This window comes from Acanthaster planci, linkage group LG18 (genome assembly GCF_054643075.1).
Source record: "Acanthaster planci isolate LZ-2023a linkage group LG18, COTS_SCS, whole genome shotgun sequence".
Lineage (NCBI taxonomy): Eukaryota > Metazoa > Echinodermata > Asteroidea > Valvatida > Acanthasteridae > Acanthaster > Acanthaster planci.
In genome coordinates, this window is record NC_141794.1 from 12316995 (window position 1) to 12337155 (window position 20161).

The 20161-nt window shown below is 43.0% G+C and overlaps 3 protein-coding genes across 5 annotated transcripts in view; 1 reads left to right on the plus strand and 2 right to left on the minus strand.

Moving 5' to 3' along the window:
* Positions 1 to 1644: 1644 nt before the first annotated feature.
* Positions 1645 to 3295, minus strand: LOC147796243 (monocarboxylate transporter 13-like; the record flags this gene model as incomplete). The annotated part of the gene is made up of 3 exons (XM_087148966.1): positions 1645 to 1835; positions 2113 to 2421; positions 3172 to 3295. Coding segments are annotated over 3 exons (624 nt in total), but the record flags the coding sequence as incomplete, so codon positions are not given.
* A 3629-nt stretch (positions 3296 to 6924) lies between these two features.
* On the plus strand, positions 6925 to 12917 carry LOC110978786 (monocarboxylate transporter 13-like). The gene is made up of 6 exons (XM_087148715.1): positions 6925 to 7076; positions 8309 to 8602; positions 8887 to 9248; positions 9755 to 9983; positions 10493 to 10636; positions 11940 to 12917. Exons 1-6 carry the CDS (start codon positions 6929 to 6931, stop codon positions 12134 to 12136), a joined length of 1374 nt encoding a protein of 457 aa, XP_087004841.1. The 5' UTR covers positions 6925 to 6928; the 3' UTR covers positions 12137 to 12917.
* A 495-nt stretch (positions 12918 to 13412) lies between these two features.
* Positions 13413 to 20161, minus strand: part of LOC110978742 (uncharacterized) — a 30755-nt gene continuing 24006 nt past the window's right edge. For all 3 annotated transcript variants that reach the window (XM_022233977.2, XM_022233978.2, XM_022233979.2), the window contains exons 29-35: positions 19589 to 19660; positions 18076 to 18189; positions 17416 to 17562; positions 16753 to 16807; positions 16250 to 16441; positions 15517 to 15594; positions 13413 to 14962 (exon numbers count right to left, since the gene is read on the minus strand). In XM_022233977.2, the coding sequence (XP_022089669.2) occupies positions 14754 to 14962; positions 15517 to 15594; positions 16250 to 16441; positions 16753 to 16807; positions 17416 to 17562; positions 18076 to 18189; positions 19589 to 19660 (867 nt within the window). In that variant the 3' untranslated portion in view covers positions 13413 to 14753. The remainder of the gene's footprint in view (positions 14963 to 15516; positions 15595 to 16249; positions 16442 to 16752; positions 16808 to 17415; positions 17563 to 18075; positions 18190 to 19588; positions 19661 to 20161) is intronic.

Here is a 20161-nt window from a genome sequence, read left to right on the forward strand (position 1 = left end):
ACACCTATACCTTTATTTCTAAATTCCTGTCATAAAATGCCCTACAAGCCTAATTTAAACAACAATCCCTTCTCAACTGACCATTTGGACGGAAACCGCATCCCTTTCCCCCGGAATCACTCTGTTTGCCCGCCTTGATGAGCAGAAGCAGCTCTTCATTGGATGAAACGAGCCATGATAGTGGGAAGTATTATTTTGTTGGAAGCGATGCAACTGTAACGCGTGCAGTATTTAGTCGTTTCTAGCAAAGTGCAGTTCCCATCAAAGGAACCTCGGTTGCCAGGAAAATTGCGCCCTCTCATGGCTCCACTTGGGGTGGAGTTTGTCACCATCACAATGCTCAAAATATGTCGACCCAATAAGCGTTTGGAAAGGGGTCGACGGATTTTGTGCGTTGTTATTGGCCAACGCGTTGCAAACTCTTGGTGGCGCACTATTGTGAATCGCCCATATTGGTTTACAACAGGTGCGTCAAGAGTTTTTCAGGATTGTGGATTGGACGAAGATTGAATTACTTTTAGTGACCTGATGAAGAGACGATTTGAAAAAAAAAATGATGCAAGATTCAGTATCGAGCCGGGAAGAGCACGATCCCATAACTACAAGAGGAACCAAAAGGAGGAAGAATATTTAACAAAGGAGCTTTAACAGTTGGTTCCAAGCAAAGCATGCCCTGTATAACATTTGACGGGTACTGTTTTGAATATTCATATTGAAGTTGAAGCAATCTCATTTAGCCATTCAGACTGTGGAAAATCTTGATCGGGGCGGTCTAAACCAATGACGTCAGCATCCATGCTTAGCTTCCAGAAATGCAGTAGTCAGGTGCACTGAGTGATTGGTCGAAAGAAATTTGCACTCAAGAATCGTTCCTACAACAGAATTTATTCCGCACTGGTCCTCGAGGCGTAGTTGTACTTACGGTGTGATACGGTGTAAACGAGAGGTACCGACCGAAGCTTGGTCATCAGGCCGGCTACTACGGCGCCGAGAAGGGACGCAGCCGCCACGACATACAGCTTCAGACAAGGTAGACGATCGGCGAATATGGGCAGAAGTATCTTGCCTACAATACCACCGACTGCAAGTAACATAATAGCAATGGTGATCTGGTCTGTTGTGAATTGGAGATCATGTTCCAAGAAGCTGACCTTAAAGGAAGAAATGAGGGAGCAAGTTACTCATGGGCACCGAGCTGGACCAAGAGAGGGCGCAATTTTCCTAGCAACGGAGCAACAGCGCATCGCTGGTTCACGAACGACTATGAAACGCAAGCGTTGCTCTTGCATCGCTACCAACAAAATGAGCATTCCCGACCAACATGACTTTTTTCAACCGATGAGGGGGTGCTCTTGCTCAGGGTGGACAGAGGTTGCAAGGCAAAACTGTTGAGGTCATTTTCTTTGATTCGAAAAAAATTGTAAATATTACTCCATCCTTCGTCCGATGAAATTGTGTTTAGAAGAAATTAAGTTTTTTTTTTTTTAGGTTGGCTTGTATTGCGAAGTGTAGCATCGTTAGCACCCCAAATAGACGAGAACCAAACAAAGACTCCACAACCAGGTATCTATCTTCCCAATGAACTCTAGAATACTTGGTTGACCGTGGTCTGATGTACCTTTTCTCACCGTGTCAGTCGGCGTATCAGTACAGGGCTCGTCGCGCGATTCCTCGGCAGGAGTTCCCGGCTCGTGGTTGGTAGTCGTTGCCAGACTTGATGGGCACAGCAAAGACGAAACCCAGCATGATACTTCCTCCGCCGATAATCCTCAGGGCGTTGCGCCAAGCAAACACCCTTATGAGTGTAGTCAGGAGAGGTGCAAACGCCAGCTCACCTGCATCCCATTGCAAAAAGAACTTGAATTACAATTAGAATTTCTTAAAATTGTAAAGCGCTGGAAAATGTTATGTAGGTCGGCCAATGCCTGGGGCAAAAGCGAACGCAAACTCAAAACAAATAGGCCTACACATGTATTAATTTGTGCTGCGAAGTCACAGGAGTTGAATGCATTTCAACTCAAGAGAATTTAGCGGCAATTTTTTTTTTCATCAGCGAATCGGCTTTACTGACCTTTTCACCTGGCCTTTACAATTAAAAAAAAAACTACTCACTAAATGATGTTCCCAGCATAACCAGGGAGAACGCGCGTGAGCAGATTTCCTCCGGGAACCAACTAAACAGCAGGTGGACTACAGACTGCATGACGAAGTTCGCGCCCAGCCAAACAACACCACCGAAGGTCACTAAGGCGCAGGCCAGAGCGGGCACCAACGACGTCGCGATGAGTCCGCTACCAAACACCACCAGACCGACCAGCGTGATGGGTCTGGGGCCGTAGCGCTGGATCAACAGCGTGGAGATCAGCTCAGCCGCTCCCATCAAAGAGTTGGCGAGTGATCCCACCCAGCCTGAAAAGATGGGTGTTATTGTAGAAGAAGCTAAACGCTCTCCTACAAAAGGCATTTATTCTACGCAGAGTCGTTTAAACTCCAATCCACTCTCATACATGGACCACCGGTAATACCAGCACTCAATGATAGCGCACAATTCTGAGATACGGCATACATGTACACAGGAAAATTTCCAGACCTCACGTTTGTGTTCTTTGTTTTACATTCCCGACAAGGACAGGTTGTTCCGGATTTTATTGGCTGTATTGTTTTGAAGAGGAATGTATGAAGTCCCAAGCCTTGTATTCTTTGTGTTTGGAATGTTTTACAGTCCATATTTAGCAAGGTTTCGGTATTTGTTAGGCAATGTGTCCTGGATTCAGCCAGCTGGTCCTAGTGACATGTTATAGAAGGCCCGAATAGCATACAAAACCTACAGGCTTGGGTACTATTAATGTCACTTGTACCTTGCGCTTTTCTACCAAACCGCGTCGAACTTCCTCTCTTTCTTGTTATGAAAAGAATAAATGTAAACAAAGTGTGAGGTCGCCGTACCCATGCCGCCTATATATACTAGATAATGATGTTAAGGTTCGAAAATCCTGATAACTTTTGCAGGGCAAGAAGTATTTTGAGAAGGAAAGTCCAAACAGGGCTCATCAGGGCGCATTCAAAAATAAATTATCCCCAAGGATCCACCATCCAATTTCCTCATTACATTTCCAACTAGTAGCCTCTAAAACACCCATCCAGAAGCAAATAATCACCTGTCCAAGTAGTCCCTTGCGTTGAACTCATCCTGAAGACTCAAGAAGATTATGCTGAAGTTATAAGTTGGCACGCAAACGAGACATATTTCCACGAATGCGACGCCCACCATAATCCATCCTTGATTCCGCGTAAATCAAGGAGCTACTTTGTTCAGATCCATGTGCTTAGTCTAAGAGCACAACCTTCTTTGAGTTAAAATATTCCAACAGAGCACACGGTTGAGGTTGTCGTTTTCCACGTCAAACTGAAGTGTGAAATCAAGCTGCATGGTAGGGTCGCCTGAGTGACTGTACGAAGAGATACCAGATGGTTCATACCTGTGCGGACCAAATCACGAATTTGCATGCTGTTAAATTAAAACAAAAGGATCAAAGCTACTAGTGGAACTGCTAGTTTCTAAAAAAAATTATCGGACAGAACGCGACCCCAACTGCTCTATTTTGCATTGGAGTGTAGGCATTGATTTTCAAAATGGCGAAGGGCTTCACGATTGTTTTTAGGGGTGAACATCACCCGGTGGATATATCCTCAAAAGTCATCGTTTAAGCCACTTAGAAATTGAAGGAAAATGAAAGATGAGGAAAGGTGCTTTAATTTGATGTGTGGCTTGAACACCTGACAAACTTCAGAGTAATCTTCCTGATTTATCGAAATGCTGTTATATATCAGTTTTCATCTATGGCAGCTTATTTACTGGTCTCTAACATCCAAGTATGCAACCTCCTCGATACATGGGTTATCTCGATCGTGCCAATGACTTCGCATACCTGATGTTAATTTACTGGACAAGCATTGATGGTGTTTAATTACATCGTTCACAATAAATCCTTTCAGGCTCACCGTACCACCTATTTGATATCATATAGGTCAGCTGGAGTAACACAAACAGTGGTCGATAACCCTTGCTCTATGGATCTACCATTTTACAGGTAGGGAGTCAATAAAGCGCTCCAGATAAAATTGTACAATTCACATTTTTACAACTTCCGTGCCGGCCGACCATCGGCCATACTCCGTCGGGTCTCTATGGTCGGGTGGAGCTGAATCTTCGCTGATTCAGTGCATGTAACGCGAACCTGAAGAACGTGAGAGGGGCAGATTTTTCATATCTAGGTGAAAATATTTCAGTTGAAAGATATCAAATAACAAGTCAAGAGCAGAGGGAGATATGAAGAAAGACATGGTATTAGGCCCTACCCTTCTCAAAGAAAACAACAGGGGTGCTCGCCCGCAGCCCCTTCAAGTTGGGCTCAGAATGAACGTAGGGCAAGAAATGACCAACAAGGGACCAGGGTGATATAACGAAGAATACAGGACTCAGTGGAATAACAGGGGGTAAGAATGATCACATTATTCAGAAATATACCCAAGACAGTTTCCATTCCGGCCGGTCTTAAACAGACAATTCAAAACAGGCAATGTCCATACAGCTGACTGTGCGTCACGTGAAACTATACACGCCACGCATACGCCAGTCCGAGGAGATTGGAAAGGGTGCTCGCAAGAATATGCCATGACATGAAATTGATTGCATGTACATTGATTGCATGTTTTACCTACATTTCGTGCAACTGACTGTCCAAGTCATAGATACAAGCTTGGAATTTATTTTGGTGAGCTGCTACTTTTGGTACACTACAGGCAGACATTTTATTCTGTCGAACTAAGCGTCTTGAATGTCCCAAGGGCGAATCACTTTGTCGACAGAAGTCAAACGTTTAAGCGACAATTTACCCTGGAATTTAACATGAGGGTTGCATTGGAGTCGAGCCTATTAAGTCCCCTCGTCGAAGTCGAGTCGAAGAATAATGAGGCAAATTTTCTCCGTTCCTGATGATCGACAAACACTGTTGCTGCATGTCTCTGATCAAAACCGTCTTAATTGTATTGCCAGCATACTTACAGCCGCTCAGCAGTAGTGAGCTCAGTGTATAGTCTCCTTTCGAGTCGCACAGACCACCTAAAGGTAAATGGAACACAGACTTGATCCAAAACATACCATGAAAAATAATGCAGGAATAAACCGCGACATTAAACCGGCATTTCTATACGTGTTTTTCAACTTCAACCTGAAAATAAAAAAATAATTTAGATAACCAATAATGGGTAGATGTGTGTTCAACCCAGCGATTAGTGGACCCAGTCTAACCAGTTATCAGTTGTTTATGGTTGTTTTTGCAAATCTGTTTAAAAACGTTGCTACAAATATTGGAGAGTTAATAAAATCTGCGATCTGCGAGAACTTTTGGATTTAACAGATGTCACAACACGAGGCACGCCGTGCCAACAACATCCAGCCAGAGCTTAAATACGATCTATTTCCATGGTTACCGCGCAGCTGTTATTTTAGTGAGATTTACTGGCCTGGCTTTTATTAAGTGTATCAAAACAATTTTATAGTTTTGCGGAATAATCATACGCGATACACGTATAATTTAAAGGGCCTCGCAATATCAGCGTTTGTATAGACTTTTGCTCCATTGTGTCCAATTTTACCTGATTTGTAATGATTGTTGTGTTATTGAAGGGTTATTAGGGACCATGTTTTTTATTATGCTGATAGTATCTGCATATATTTCTATTAAAAAAGGCGTGGAGTCATCTAAGACAGGAACCTCAATGTTACAGTCTCGAGGCAGGGGACCACCATTTTGCATACTAAACACATGCCTTAATATTTGTAGTCTTACTCATACTCGGAGAAAGGCAATGCATGACATTGTCCAACTGCATGCGCTATCATTGGTTTATGTGCTTCGTCACGTGTTCACTTCCTAAATCTCGTGGTCTTTTTCATTGTCTTGCAAATAACGTGCCGAAATGGTTCATGCTTTTTATCCCGTTTTGTGAAAGAAGTAGGCCTACGGGCGCCGAGATGCCTTGCCGGGCCGTGTCGTGTTGTGGTGAGTGTTAAAATCAATACACGCTTATTCCGGCACGCACTTGGCCATGCGATAGCTGAGACTTCAGCGGGCTGACACGAACATCGGGATCATTATATCTCGTTGTCAACCCCAGAACCGTACAGTAGTCGTAGGAAAGTTCCATCCTATATCCTGGCTGAGAAGGGGAGAAGTACGGCACACCCGGGACTACTCCCATGAATAAAAGAAAAAAGGATGACTCCAAAATGGAACATTCCAGAAGGGAACGTTCCAAAATGAGACAGAGAGTGCCAAAAGGTTAATACCTTACCCTGATGGATAATTGGGTAACCGCCTTGGCAGCGGTGATATTCATTGGATTAATTTATTTGCGGCATTTGAATCTCTTATGGGTTTAATCTAACTGGCTTGCTGACAACAAAGTTTTATGTAGTCAACAACAAGCCTTTTTTTAAATGAATTCAAATTTTTGCAAAAAAAGCGTTGGAAAAAATTGCATTTTTAAAACTTCTTTCAGCGTCTGACTCAAAGGGGCCGGTCCGAAACTAACGCTTAAGACCGGCCAAGCTCTTTATTGTGATGTGTATATTTCTCGCCCACAACGAATCCTAAAGGATTATTACGTAACCGCCTTGGCAATGGTAACATTAATTGGGTCAATTTGTTTGCGGCATTTGATTCTTCTATAAATCTTCTGGTCACCGTTCTCCCGCATGAGTTCAGCCACTGCGCACCTTAAATGTGATGATGAAAATGTCCTTGGCTTCGCTAGAGTACATGATAATCTTTACACGTGACGTTGTATATCATTACCTAGGATCTGGACTATTCTTTTCCTGGGAGGCAAAGGCTAGACAAGACTTCAGCAGGTGTTGAACAACATGGGGTCGTTCATGGAGAAATACCGAAGTTATTTCATCGTGTTTATTGTGTTCGTGGAGTTGTTCATTGTATGCGGAACGACCTACGATTTCAACGTGATCTTCACCAGTATTCAGAGAGAATTCGACGCCGGAGCTGGTGTAACTGGTATGTACAGACAAGTCTGGTTTTCATTGAACAATCCCTTCAAGTCCTCACAATATGGGTCAATGCATGCTATGAAGTGTCGTAAAGCGATCGCTTTCTTATGACTGAGTTTAGTCCTATTCAAGCTAAAATACACGGCAAAAACTTTAGTGTTATAACCCTTCCAAATTTTTGGTACCAATTTTAACACCACTGGTGTTACTTTATACATCTACAAGTGTTACAAAATGCACTGGAGTGTGTTATAAGTTCAAAAACAGTTTTGAAATAACACCAACAACTTAACACCAGTGAAAAGTGTTGGAATGGTCCACTGATAACATTGCGTTTCATTTGCAGTGTTGAATTATTCTGAGACTGACCAAGTTGGCTTTGTTCAACTTGTCAACCTGAAACTGTCTTGCCCTAGGTTTAACTATAGGACCTCTGTTTGTAAAGGAATCTTGTAAGTGTTACTTTGTCGTACTCCGTGTTTCACGTCGTTAAAATCAGAACCTCATATTGTGAGCAGGCTTTCTGACTTTCTTCGGACTGGGGTACGTGCACCTTATTATTCTGAAACTAGACGACCCCCCACTAATCGCAGTGGTATAAAGGCCGGTTCATACTTCAGGCTAACGCATAAGCGAAGCGAACCTGACGTCACAACAACTTCGCATCGACAATTTTTACGAATGCGTAACGTTAATTTGATCCGACGTTACAAATTTGCTTTCGCTTTCACTTTTCGCGCGTAGTATGAACCGGCCTTAACTGAGGTACAAATTCTGGGGGGAAGATCCCTGGGTATTTACTCCTTTTCCCCTGGCTGAACTGAAAGCAATCGCAATGCAGCTTTGAATAAAATTATTGCTCATTTGAAGTGTGCAGAATGCGGGACATAAATAGGGAGAAAAGACAACCAGGTCAAATACCTATAGTCTAGTTCCGACTGTGATCAGGGGCTGTGAAAAAAATTAAGGGACTCAGTGTACAGTGTACCGTCAAAACAACATTTGTATCTCAGAATATATTTGCTCTGTGAATTCCAACTTCGGGGAAACTCTAAAAAGGCTGATACAAGGCCTCGCCAACAGCATAGGATAAAAATGGGCAGGCGAGGCTTAAGCGCTATAGTTCGTCAGATCCCTTTATTTTTGGCACCGCAACACTGTTAAACAATATTTATCAATTATAGCGTAATAAGTGATAACCTTTGGGTTTATTCGTTTTTTGTTTGTTTGTTTTTTCAGGATGGGTGGGATCACTTGCCCTTGCTTTAATGTTCTGCAACCCTCTCTCGCCACCGCTCATTCGGCTCTACGGCCCCAGGGTGGTGACGCTTGCAGGCACGGTGATATTCACTTGCGGCCTCGCGGCCACATCCTTCGTGCCCGATCTGGCCTTCGCGTTCGTTACGTTTGGCGTTCTCGTGGGTGTGGGCAGCAACTTCGTCTATCAGTCAGGGGTGGAGCTCGTCCTTGATTGGTTCCCGTACAAAAATTGTTCCCGAGCCACTTCAGTGGCACTTCTTGGGACCTCTCTTTGTAAGTGATTCCATGGACGCTTCAAATCGAATGAATACGTTGGCTGGAACTTTTACAGAATTTGACTGCTTATTTGTACCAGCAAATTTCGCTGGAGCGACAAGATGATAAAAGATGGAGTCCAAAGCAAAAATTGTACAGCGTCGCGGAAATCTTGGATCAAAAGTATCTTTTCGACTGTTTTAGTTACACATCTCTAGTTGACATTTTATCTTTAAATGCACAATATTTACTTGCACCGTTTTGGGGCATACTGGACATCGTCTCTCCCTTTTTTGTTGCAGGTGTGTTGGTATTTGCGCCTCTACTAAATGTACTGATCGCGGCCTACGGTTGGCGTAATGCGCTGCTCATAACGGCCGGTGGGTGCTTCGCCCTCAGCGTAAGCCTCGGCGTTTTCATAGTCCCTCCTCCGAAGGGGGAGAATCCGGCGACGGACGAGAACGCCGGCACCGTGGAAGAGGGAGGTCCCTCCCCGGACGAAGGCGCACGGTCGGCAGCCGAGAGTGCCGAGGGCGGTCGTGGGGAGATCGAGGAGAGTCAGTTCAACAGGCTTAAGCTGGCTTTGTGCCAACTAGACGTCTGGCTGTTGGTCCTGGCTTACCTGCTCAGCAACCTCTGCTGGGCATTCTTCGTCATAAATTTCGTGAGAATAAGTAACAGATTTTTCCCCCTAAGTAAGTGTATGATCTTAAATTGAACTGACTCTGCAGACACATACGGAAAAAAGGGGGAGTATGAAAGGTGCTTGCAGTGTCAGGCCGCACATACTTTTCGTACAAGATTCCGTTCGGCCTAAGGGCTAATCCTTCTTAAATTTAGGTAAATTACCTTCCTCAAGTATGACGACTGCAGGCTGGTGATATTTACAGAGCTCAAATTTAGGCCGTGCCAAATACTCTGCCATTTTGCAAGTAATGGGGCATCGTGGGGGGACTGTCATGACGGTCGGTTATACCTGCCTGTTCACCCAAACATTACTGCGTTTGCTAGAGTACTTTCGTTGTTTAAACAGACCAGACAACAGCTGATCCGAAGGATTAAACAGGATAGGACCATAAACACGTACACTGACAACTGATAACTTCAAAAACGCGCCCTGCTAACACGGCGGCTCTGGCCTCTCTTTTCTCTTTCGCTTCAATTCCATAGGGCAGCTTTCTGGAGTACGACTTACACTTCACAACCGACCAGATCACCTCCACTCTGGTGTTGGGGGGAGTTGGCGAGTGCCTGGGCAAGATTCTCTTCTCCGTCTTCGGTGATCACCTTCCGTGTTCCAGAATGTTTACATTGCCAGTGACTTACATTCTGTCAGCTGCTGTTACTGGCTTGTTGACAACTGTACAGACCGTCCCTCTCATGTACACAATTTACTTTTGTGAGTCCAGGGTACACGTTCGCATCATCCCCCCATTAGCTTGACTCTTTAGCCGACCCGTCCGAGTGCAAATATATTTATCCCAGGAGGCGCTAGAGAGGGGGGTGCATAGTTGCAGTCTCCTCTGCAATTCTGCCACCTCATTTTTACCTCCAATAATAAAACCAGCTTTGATAGGGCCATGTTTATTTCATGTGCACATTTGTAATGAAATTTTCGTTTAAGAAAAATCAAAAACCTACCCTCCTTCGATAAAATAAGTCCTGCATACATTCAACATGGTGTCATCGTCATCTAGGCCTACCTATACGAGTGTCGAAAAGTTCAGAAGTAATTTTTCTGTTTTGTTGTAGGAAGGGATTCCGCAATATTCACGAGTCGGCCGTCTTGAATGGGAAACTTTGAAACGCTTGGTAGCGGCAGACACAACGGTCCTTTTGGTTGGCGAATTCGCAGCTTTGGTTCCACACTAAACTTTCTCTTTTTTTCCGTCTTGAATTTGTTATCAGTATTCGGCCCCATTCGCGGCGTTGCATTCGTGGTCCCTTGCTCCGCTGCGATGGAGGTTTTCGGAGACTTTGGGGCAGACATCGTCACAGTCTTGGTACTGGTACCCATCGGTTTGGGTTCTACAGTTGGTGCTCCGTTCGCAGGTAGGGGACCAGGGGAGTAAATTCTAGGTTCACAATAGAGCCTGAAAGTAAAAGGCCACGCAGCGAGCTTCCGGAACCCTCGCGCGGTCCTCCTCGGCAGATTTTACATTGGGCCGTCCTATTACGTTCGATAATTTTTGGAAGAATAATTCTTAACTGAAACCTCCCAATGAAACACTCATGTTGGAATTTTACTTTTGTCTTGTAAAAGCAATGTTTAGGAAAAGTCACCTGGAGATGGATAAAAAAACGAATTTATTAACGACCTTTCGAATTTCTCGTCCGGCTATATCGTACCTAGGTCTCCATGGTCATGCACGTTTGTTTTCGTTGCCCTTGCTTACGTGAAAACGAGATTGTACAACCTTGCAAAGATTTACCTACCTACAGTCGATGGGTCCTAGACCCCATTGAGTTGACATAACGCAGTTGTTGTCAGCAAAGGTTAGGTAAAAGATTAAAATCTTTCGTAAGTGAAGTAGAAATTTGCTTTAAGTTTTTTACTTATAAGTTATAAGGCTATATAAAATATTTTGACCTGTTTTTATGTCGGCTTTTACCGACGGACTGTCATGATATTTCATACCGTAAACGTTCCTCTGCGTACAAGACTGCCTCACTGCACTGGTCTTCATGTATTTTAGATTTTTGGAAGTGATGGGTCAGTGTTTGGTTGGATATTTCTCTTTTAGGTCAGGTGATTTTTCAGTTTCTATAAGTTGATATACTAGCAAATATTTTCCATGCCCCTTTTCCAAGTCGGATTTTTAAAGAAGTAACTGAACGAAAAGATTACAAATCCAAGGGTTCCGGAGGCGCGCCACCAGGGGTCAACTTTCAGGCTCTATTTGAATAGGAAAACCTAAGCATTGAACTATGTCTTCCCCAAATGACATTACAGAAACAGCGCCCTCCGTTTTCCATGACAGTTTTGAATGCCCTCGTACTAAAGCCACCAGCGAACATTTTACAGTGCCGAATACAATGGCGATAGCTGACTTGCTTGCTATAACTACGGGCGCCATGAATGAATTTGGTTAACCATAAGCAAGCAAGCCTTCGTATTACCTTCGTATTCAGCACGGTAAGATGGCTGCAGGTGGCTCCAATGACCTCTGCTCTTGTGAAATGTCCTTTTCGGAAGTTCTTTTTCAATCATCCTACTTTACCAACTCTGTTTCTGACCACTGTGTCGATAAAACCCAATAAGAGACTTGTCATACTGCCCTGAGACTTTCCCCCAAAAAAAGCGTTTGATATAAATCGTTTTAAATCTTCCGTTTTTCTTTTCCAAATCTTACAGGTGGCCTTTACGACTTGATGGGAGGCTACAAACTGAGCCTGCTTATTAATGCAGGGCTGTTCGTGTGCTCTGCTATCAATATTATCATTCTTCTCGTTCGAAGATCGGGAAAGACGCGCACTTGGCAACCGCCATCGGCAAACTCCAAGCTTCCCATCGACAACCCGGCCTTTGTTGTTGAATCCACCGATCTTTAAGACTGCATCCGAAACTGTTGTCTAGCTAGAGCTAGGCAGTGGTGGCACTAAGTAGTGTCATGTGGGTACAAATGCACCCACTGGAAAGCCGCTTGCACCCACGTTCGCTCCCACAAATTTTGTCATATATTACCACAGGGCTATCAACTTTTTCGTTTTACAATTCCGCATCATAACCCAGGTAAGGTGAAGGATCATTTACATCCATGCGATTCTGCCTTGCCCCGCCTGCACCCACAGCCACTGAGATCTGGCGCTGCCTCTGGAGGGCGGGGTCTAGCTCTTTATTGGAAATACGTGGAGACGCGCAGACAATAAACCTAGCTCATGAAGCCCGTTCGGACACGGCCCAAGAGTTTAAACCATTGGGATGGATCCTTGAGCCCGCCCAGCGGCGGTATCGTTATCCTGTTCAAGGTCTGCGTAAAACGTACACGAAAACACAATTTTCTTTCAGGACATCTCACTAGTCTGTTGTCCAAGCCGATCTAGTATACGGGCTTAAATCCCTTATCACAATTTGCGTGGAACCATTCTCTTGTACAGTCTATAATTAGCTGACTGAGCTTGAATGCGTCGGTTGAACTGTGATCGACAAAAATTGCTATAAAGTTGTACACGTTTAAGAGAAATATTTTACATAAAAGCTGAGAAGTAGCGTTTCCTGTAAGATGCATGGACACATTATCAGGTATCAAGCTTGAATGCGCTAGTTCAAATGCGATCGACAATATTATATGTTACGTTTCAAAGAAATTTTTAATATCTCGGTCAAATTTTGGGCGGCCAGTATGACATTTGGAGAGTGACAGTGTTCATTTTGCTGGGAAAAAACACTGTGAATGGCCTGGATGTGACTTCCCAACAAAAATGGAAAGGCGACTCACCTGGCTGTGATTTGGTATAAAGAATTATCCAATATCACATCTACACCACCACGATCACACCTGAGCCAAAAGTCACATCCAGGAAAGTACAAAATCACACTGTGAGTTAGACTTTAAACAACATAATCCTGGGTGTAGTTTCTGGCTTGCATGTGATTTTGGACAATCCCTGCCAAATCACATTCTAGGTTCAATATCACATCCACCGTTTAACATCTGTCCATTTTGTAGGAAAATCACATTCAGGCCATTTACAGTGAAACCAAGTTTAGGAAGAGCCACGTCCAACCAGCCTAACACCCGTTGAACACACTGAAGTCGTAAATTTAATTTATGACTTCAGTGTGATCAATGGGTGTTCAATAACGAAGGATGGAACCAATTGTATATATGATTGCGCCGCTGTCCAAGCTCTTTATTTAATAAAGATAGTTATTTCCTGATCCTATTGATATTTTGAGTTGCAACATCTTGGTCTGTCTTGCTAATTAATTGTCACTTCCAATTTTATACTGCTCACTTGTGGTTTGTGGAAGAAATGACCAACTAAATAATCGATTTGTTTTATATTTGAATAATTTTATCACCGTGAATTCACATCAACCTGCATACGCATTTCCCGGATGTAGGGACAACCAAAATTCTCTAACAAAGTTAGACCGATAATTCGACACCCGAAGGGTCAATCTGATACACGGTAACCTACGATGAATTTCTGTGATTCGCGCTACACGAAAGGCTGTCACTGGCGAAGACAATCATGACAGAGCGCACTATAGGGAAAAAATAGCTTATCACTTGCTCAATTATAGTTTGTAGCATTGAAATTGGTTACAAAATTTAGACAGTTCCATTTTGAAAAAAAGAATCTTCCGAGTGTTGAAATTCTCTGATACATGTAATAATAGGCCTACAATACGCTGCATAATATACAAGGCACTGTGGATGATTTCTTCATGCAAAGCACTTCAATGTTAATGTACAAAGTGAACTCCGCAAATTTACGAAAATGATAGGCCTAAAATCAATACACGACTTTTAACCAACAATAACAGTCTGCGGTTGTTAATGTACAGATAGGAGAATTTTACCTTTTGTTCAGTATTCACTACTTCTAAAATGCAGAAACAAAATGGAATTAGTAACAGTGCAATTTTAACATTCGCTACGCTAAAAGTGATTGGATACTCCAGTGCAAATTGTTAGTTAAACAAAATTATATTCTCATGAACAAATGTGAAAAGTGTATGCCTCTATGGGATTCTGTCACTCTAAGAACTGAAAAATAACAACTACCACAAACAACAAAAATATTTATGAAACACACGGTATATAGCACCATATGAAGCACAAGAATTTGATGAATAACAAAATGATAGCTTGCAATCGATTAACTGCAAGAATTGAGCAAAATCCTTATGAGCACCTAAATCTGTTAGGCAGAGGAACGACTGTTGTTACGTCTACTTATTTATAAAAAAACTTTTATAATACCACGGGGTAAACATTACTCCAAAAAGACCTAAGATCAGTCCATTCTTATAAAGAACCAAATCACGAAATCCGGTTAAATTTTCAGGATTCACATTGTATTTACAAGAGAATTGAGGGCGGTGGTGACTATCGTTGTTGGAGTTTCTGACAACATCCGGACTACATTATCTTCTCTAGAATACTTACAGAAAACATCAAAAACTTTGGATCAAAAAAAAAACCAAGCAGCAGCGATTTTAGCCAGCTTTGTTGTTGAGGTCCACATACGGCTGGTACGGGTACGGGTTGACGAGCTGCTGCGCGCCGGGGTAGTTGCAGTATTCACAGTAGCCGGCTGCACCCTGCGGGCCCGAGGGACCTCTCCGACCGGCCGGCCCTTGTGGGCCGCGCGGCCCCTGTGGACCGTCTTTCCCGTCCTTGCCGATGCCCGGATTGCCCGGGATTCCTTTGGAAGGGAATGGGCCACATTCAAGACGTCACTTTAATCAGCACTATCCCGTGTGTAGTATCTACGCTGCTAGACTGTGCTGAACAATTAAACACCTTGCATTCCCTGGTATAAACAACTGCCTCTGATAAGGGCACACATAGCTGCTGTTTCTGACACTTCGTTTGTGACTTATCAAAATTGCAACATAGAGCTCTAAAATCCGTAGAGAGATGAAATGGCTCAATAGTATTCCAGTATATGCATAAATAATGCATACCCCTCGATCGATTTTACGACATGAGGTGAATCCCTTTTATCAGTACATTGTTACTAGGCAAATTTGTCAGCAAAACCAGGAAGCTCACACTGCTGGTAATACGGGCGATTCACAATAGTGCGCCACCAAGAGTTTGCAACGCGGCTAACCACAACGCACAAAATCTGTCGACACTTTTCAAACGCGCATTTGGTCGACAGACTTCCCGCACTATGATTGGTCGACGCGTTGCAAAGTCTTGGTGGCGCACTATTGTAAAACGGCCGAATTACATGAATAAAGATAGCCCTACCTTGAAGGCCCATGTGACCGGGGAATCCTCTTCGACCGTAGCCCTTGCTTCCTTTATCCCCCCGCGCACCACGTTGACCTGCAAGAGTATAAGGGGAGCACGAAAAGCACAAAGTACAAGAATGGGGAAATACTTTTTTTCCATGTCACTCATGTCGTTTTGCTTACTTGCTCTGTGCCTCAATGGTAACTACGCTTGGCGAACAATTTTAATTCAAGTGTGCCACAGCTCTTACTCAGCTCATATGCATTTGTACATGTACTCAGTATCGGTACTTTTGAGCTTAATTCGTCATTTAAAAATTCTTTGTGACTAGACTGTGACTTCGTACCCTAAATAACAGGTTTGGATCAATGACTCGGTCAAATTTTCAGTCATTTTGTTTTAATATCCATGACAAAATAAGAAGACGTTTATGTAAAATACCTCAAAGTGTCTCATAATAAAACTATAAAACCTAGGTATAAATACGAACAGGCCTACACAATAATTTCGAACAGGACGAAACAATACTAAAATGCAGGTTGAAATGCAAGATAAGAAGAAAAAAAACGAATTGAGCTGTTTGTTCTGAAGTTTGACATTCTGATTAATGTTAAGAATTGCTGTTGATTTACAAAATTCATTTCAATAAAGGCTTTAGATTTGGTGCTCTTGGGGCTTGTGACTATTTTATTAGACTGGGTCACATTATTCTTTTTTAAAGTGCAGTTAAGTATTAAGAATATTTCACCTGGCGGGCCGGAGAGTCCTGGATCACCGCGAGGTCCCGGTCCTCCGGGCCGGCCAGGTTCGCCTGGCGAGCCCTGGTTGCCTGGGTTGCCGCTGGGCCCCGGGGTACCGCGCAGACCGGGATTTCCCCGCAGCGTCTTCCCGGGTGGGCCAGGAGGGCCGGTAAGCCGAGAGGCGATGTTCTGCATCTGACCTGTATGTTTATTTGCGAAGCGACCAAACGATTAAGTGCAAGTGTGAACTGTTAGTCTAAATGTTACTCAAAATGACACACCGATTCAGGAACGCCCAATTGGGATTCCAGTTTTTAGAAATTCGAATTCGAGAATTTTTATTCTTGGCATGCTTTGAATATCAAAACACATTAAAAAAAACTGAGATACTCAAAAATCATTTAGGTATAAACAGTCATCATTATCAAAGGTTGATAGAAATCTGAACGTCAATTTTCACAGATTTCATTCGTATTCAATAAGTTAATTCCTGTAAGGCAACAAGACTTACTTTGAAGAACCCTCTCGACTATTTTGGCAATGTCATCATCCGATGGCGTAAAACCCTGAAAATAATGAAAATTTAGAATGTGATCGTGTCTTACTGGTTTTAAAAACTTGGGGAAATCAATAAATCTGTATGTTGAGTACGGATACCCCTCCGACACCCCCGCCCAATAGCCGTTATTAAACAAGGCTTTTGTAACAAAATGTCAGCATTCAGAATGTATCGTATTATGTGATATAGGTGCCATGTTAATAAGCAAGGCTCAAGTCGATTATGCTTCAATGTGAGCGTGTTTCCCTGGAATAGACAACTTCAGAGCTACAATATTTGGCAGGAAATGAAATTAACCAAATGTACAACTCTTTACAGGAACGAGAAGGTAAAAGGAGGGGGGATTAAAAGTATTTTTGATTCCTGGCACAAGTGACCTTCATACCATCCCATTCTCTTACTCCATACACTTTTTTTTCATTGTTTGTATCTGCAGAAGACGTTTCATAATATTGCTGCTGACGGTGGTACATAATTTAGATGTTATACAAAATAACCAACACGCTCGGAGAAGCTGCGTTTGCCGTAAAGGCCTCGCTGAAAACAGAAGTGGGTATAGTCGAATGGATAGTGGATTGATTTCTTTAAGGATTTGATTTCTTAAACATAACTTACAGGTGCGCCCGGTTCTCCTCTGTCGCCTTGGTAGCCTCGTGGGCCTGCCTCGCCCTTGACTCCTGGTGCACCGATAGGTCCTTGCGGGCCACCCGGACCGACTTGGCCGTTTGCTCCTGGATCTCCTCGCAATCCTTTCTGACCATCCTGAAATGAAACAAACATGAAAACAAAAACACCTTTCCTAAAAAGTCTGTTGTACCTTTAATCAAACCAAACATTACTTAGTCCTTTTTTGATGAACAGTCTTTCACCTCTGGCATTATCTTGCACTCTGAGGCTGGCCTGCGTCGACACTTCGCAGGCAAGATAAGTATAAAAATTCAACTTGGAGCAGTTAGCATTGAAGAGTACATTAATGAGTGGTATCAGTACTCGGTTTGAAGGCTAACATTGATAATGCTGGTGGCTCTCTGATCAAAACAAAGTAGGTCATTTTATGGAGCCAGGGTAGTTTACTTTGACCTCATTAGGAGTTAGATAAACTGTACTGTCAGTATTCGGTTTACTGCTAACTGGTAGTGGGTTTACTCTGTCAAGCTGGGCTAAATTCATAGTTATTCATCCTGTTATTGGTAATTGCCCTCTTCGATGAATATCAGACCAAAAGTGTTTGGCTTCTGAATCTTGAGATGAAGGTCTTGGGTTGACGGTACTTACCAGTCCGGGCGGGCCAATAGGTCCAGGTTTCCCCTCCTCGCCCTGCCGTCCAGCTGTGCCTTTGGGTCCCGGCGGTCCCCTCTCCCCTTTCGGTCCAGGATCGCCTCTTGGACCCTAAAATTACAACCCAGCAGATAAAGAACGGAGTTTTACAGAAACAGTCCTCAGAATATTATGGTTGCGGAAAAGAGAACTACACGTAGCATGTATTATTCCTTATTCATAAATACCTCAGACAGTCTCCCTATCCTCTCCGAGCGCAACAAAAGAGGGCGTTTTTGGGTACTCACCGCATAAGCGCGCGTTTATAATCGAGCACGCTGGGTACGCGTAACGAATGTATTCCTTAAACCTGAACCCAACAAGGTTATGCAGGATTTCAATGGTCCCTATATTAGGGTTACTGTATGGTATTTGTGCAGAACGCGTGCAAGGACCCGCTTGGAAAACTTAAAACCATCTGTCTTTCTTTTGCTGCTTAGGGTGCACATCAACTTAGGGCGGATACAACAACGTGCAACTTGACCGTGTATTAACATTATTTTGATAATACCCATTGAGAAGTGATAATGCCCGCTGCGTGAATCATGCGCTTGCACATGAATACGAGCATACATGACAGTTTAATCGGGTCTGATTGGTCATTAGTCTGTGTGTGCGCGCGCCAAATTCATTTAAGGGGATTCTATTGGACAATTTTCAAAAGGAATATACCATAAAATGGACGGGAATGTTCGCTAAAATGAAAGTAAAAGTTTTAAACAATATCGTTGGAAATCCATCATATGTGGTTTCTTTTGACTCCCTGAATAAAAAGGTATTTATGAATGGGAATAAATATGTGCTTGGCCAGTCTTAAACTTCCGTTTAAGACCTTGCTTAGGAGAACAAACGATAAAATTGCCCTCTCCTGAGCCGGTCTTAAACGCACGTTTAATTAAGAAGGCCAAGCACATATTTATTCCCTTATTAAACCTTGGCAATATATAAATGAGATTAGTCAACTCTTACATTTTCGGTGACCACACGTCGAAAGGTATGAATGCAGCATTTTGGTTAAATTCACATTTGAGCAACATGTTGATTTAACATTGTTGAATGAACTCTTCTGCCATTGGATTGAACAGTAAAATGCTTGATTTAAAAAATAACCTGCGGACGGAAACGGTTTTAACCTTCATCAAACAGCCTGATTTATCATGAAGTCACACACGAGAGAACACTTGGAAAACCCAAGTCTTTTGCCGTTAGGATGGGGGGGGGTGAGTAACGACGAATGTATTAATGGGCCCTCAACGCATGTTTGTGCAATATATCTCATGTGAGTATCGTACGGCATACGCGATTCACTGCAAGATGTCGACAATGAGGTCAAAAGTGGTCCCTCCGAGACAAACGTTTGGTGGCGCTCTTAAGGGTTAATTACTGCATATTGTCGACTTTTCACAGACTGTTCAATCCAAGTTATTGTTTTAGGTGTAACACTGGAGAATAATCGTCACACTTGACTTACCCGAGAACCCATAATGCCCATGGATCCTTTCAACCCTGGTGGGCCAACAATCCCCGGACCGCCATCTCTACCCTGTGAGCAGAAAAAAACACAAGGTTAAGCAACAAACACTTGACAGGATAACAATCTTTCGTGTAGCATTCCCTGATGGCGCAAGTTGAGATACTGCGTACTCTTACCTATGAGATAAAGACAACGCCTTAACGTACTTCGACAAATGTCTCTCGATCCGACAAAATGAGTCCTAAGTACATTTTTTCTATTTCTGAAAAAGAAAGATCTGAGCCTTTTATTTTGATTCATGGCTCTGAAATTCTAAAATAATGTTACGACACTCAGATCCTGCTTATTTCAAAGGGGGTATTTGCTAAAAGCTGGTACGGTGCGTTAAACGTAATTCTTACCACTTCCAAAACGTTTTACTGGGATGGGTAGCCTAACAAAGTTAACTCCTAAAGATTTTATATCTTCTTTTCTTTTGTTTCATGTCTTTACTTCAGTTGATACTGTTCTAATCTGTTCTAATCGAAATGTTGAGTTACTGAAATTTGCCATAATGAAGATGTGTTCCTC

What these genes read in the sequence shown, in the direction of transcription:
- LOC110978786 (XM_087148715.1), top strand. Translation starts at nt 6,929, where the DNA reads ATGGGGTCGTTCATGGAGAAATACCGAAGTTATTTCATCGTGTTTATT. An exon ending in ACTTCTTGGGACCTCTCTTT is followed by an intron (nt 8,603 to 8,886) that starts GTAAGTGATTCC and finishes TTTTTGTTGCAG; the next exon opens with GTGTGTTGGTATTTGCGCCT. An exon ending in AGTTGGTGCTCCGTTCGCAG is followed by an intron (nt 10,637 to 11,939) that starts GTAGGGGACCAG and finishes CAAATCTTACAG; the next exon opens with GTGGCCTTTACGACTTGATG.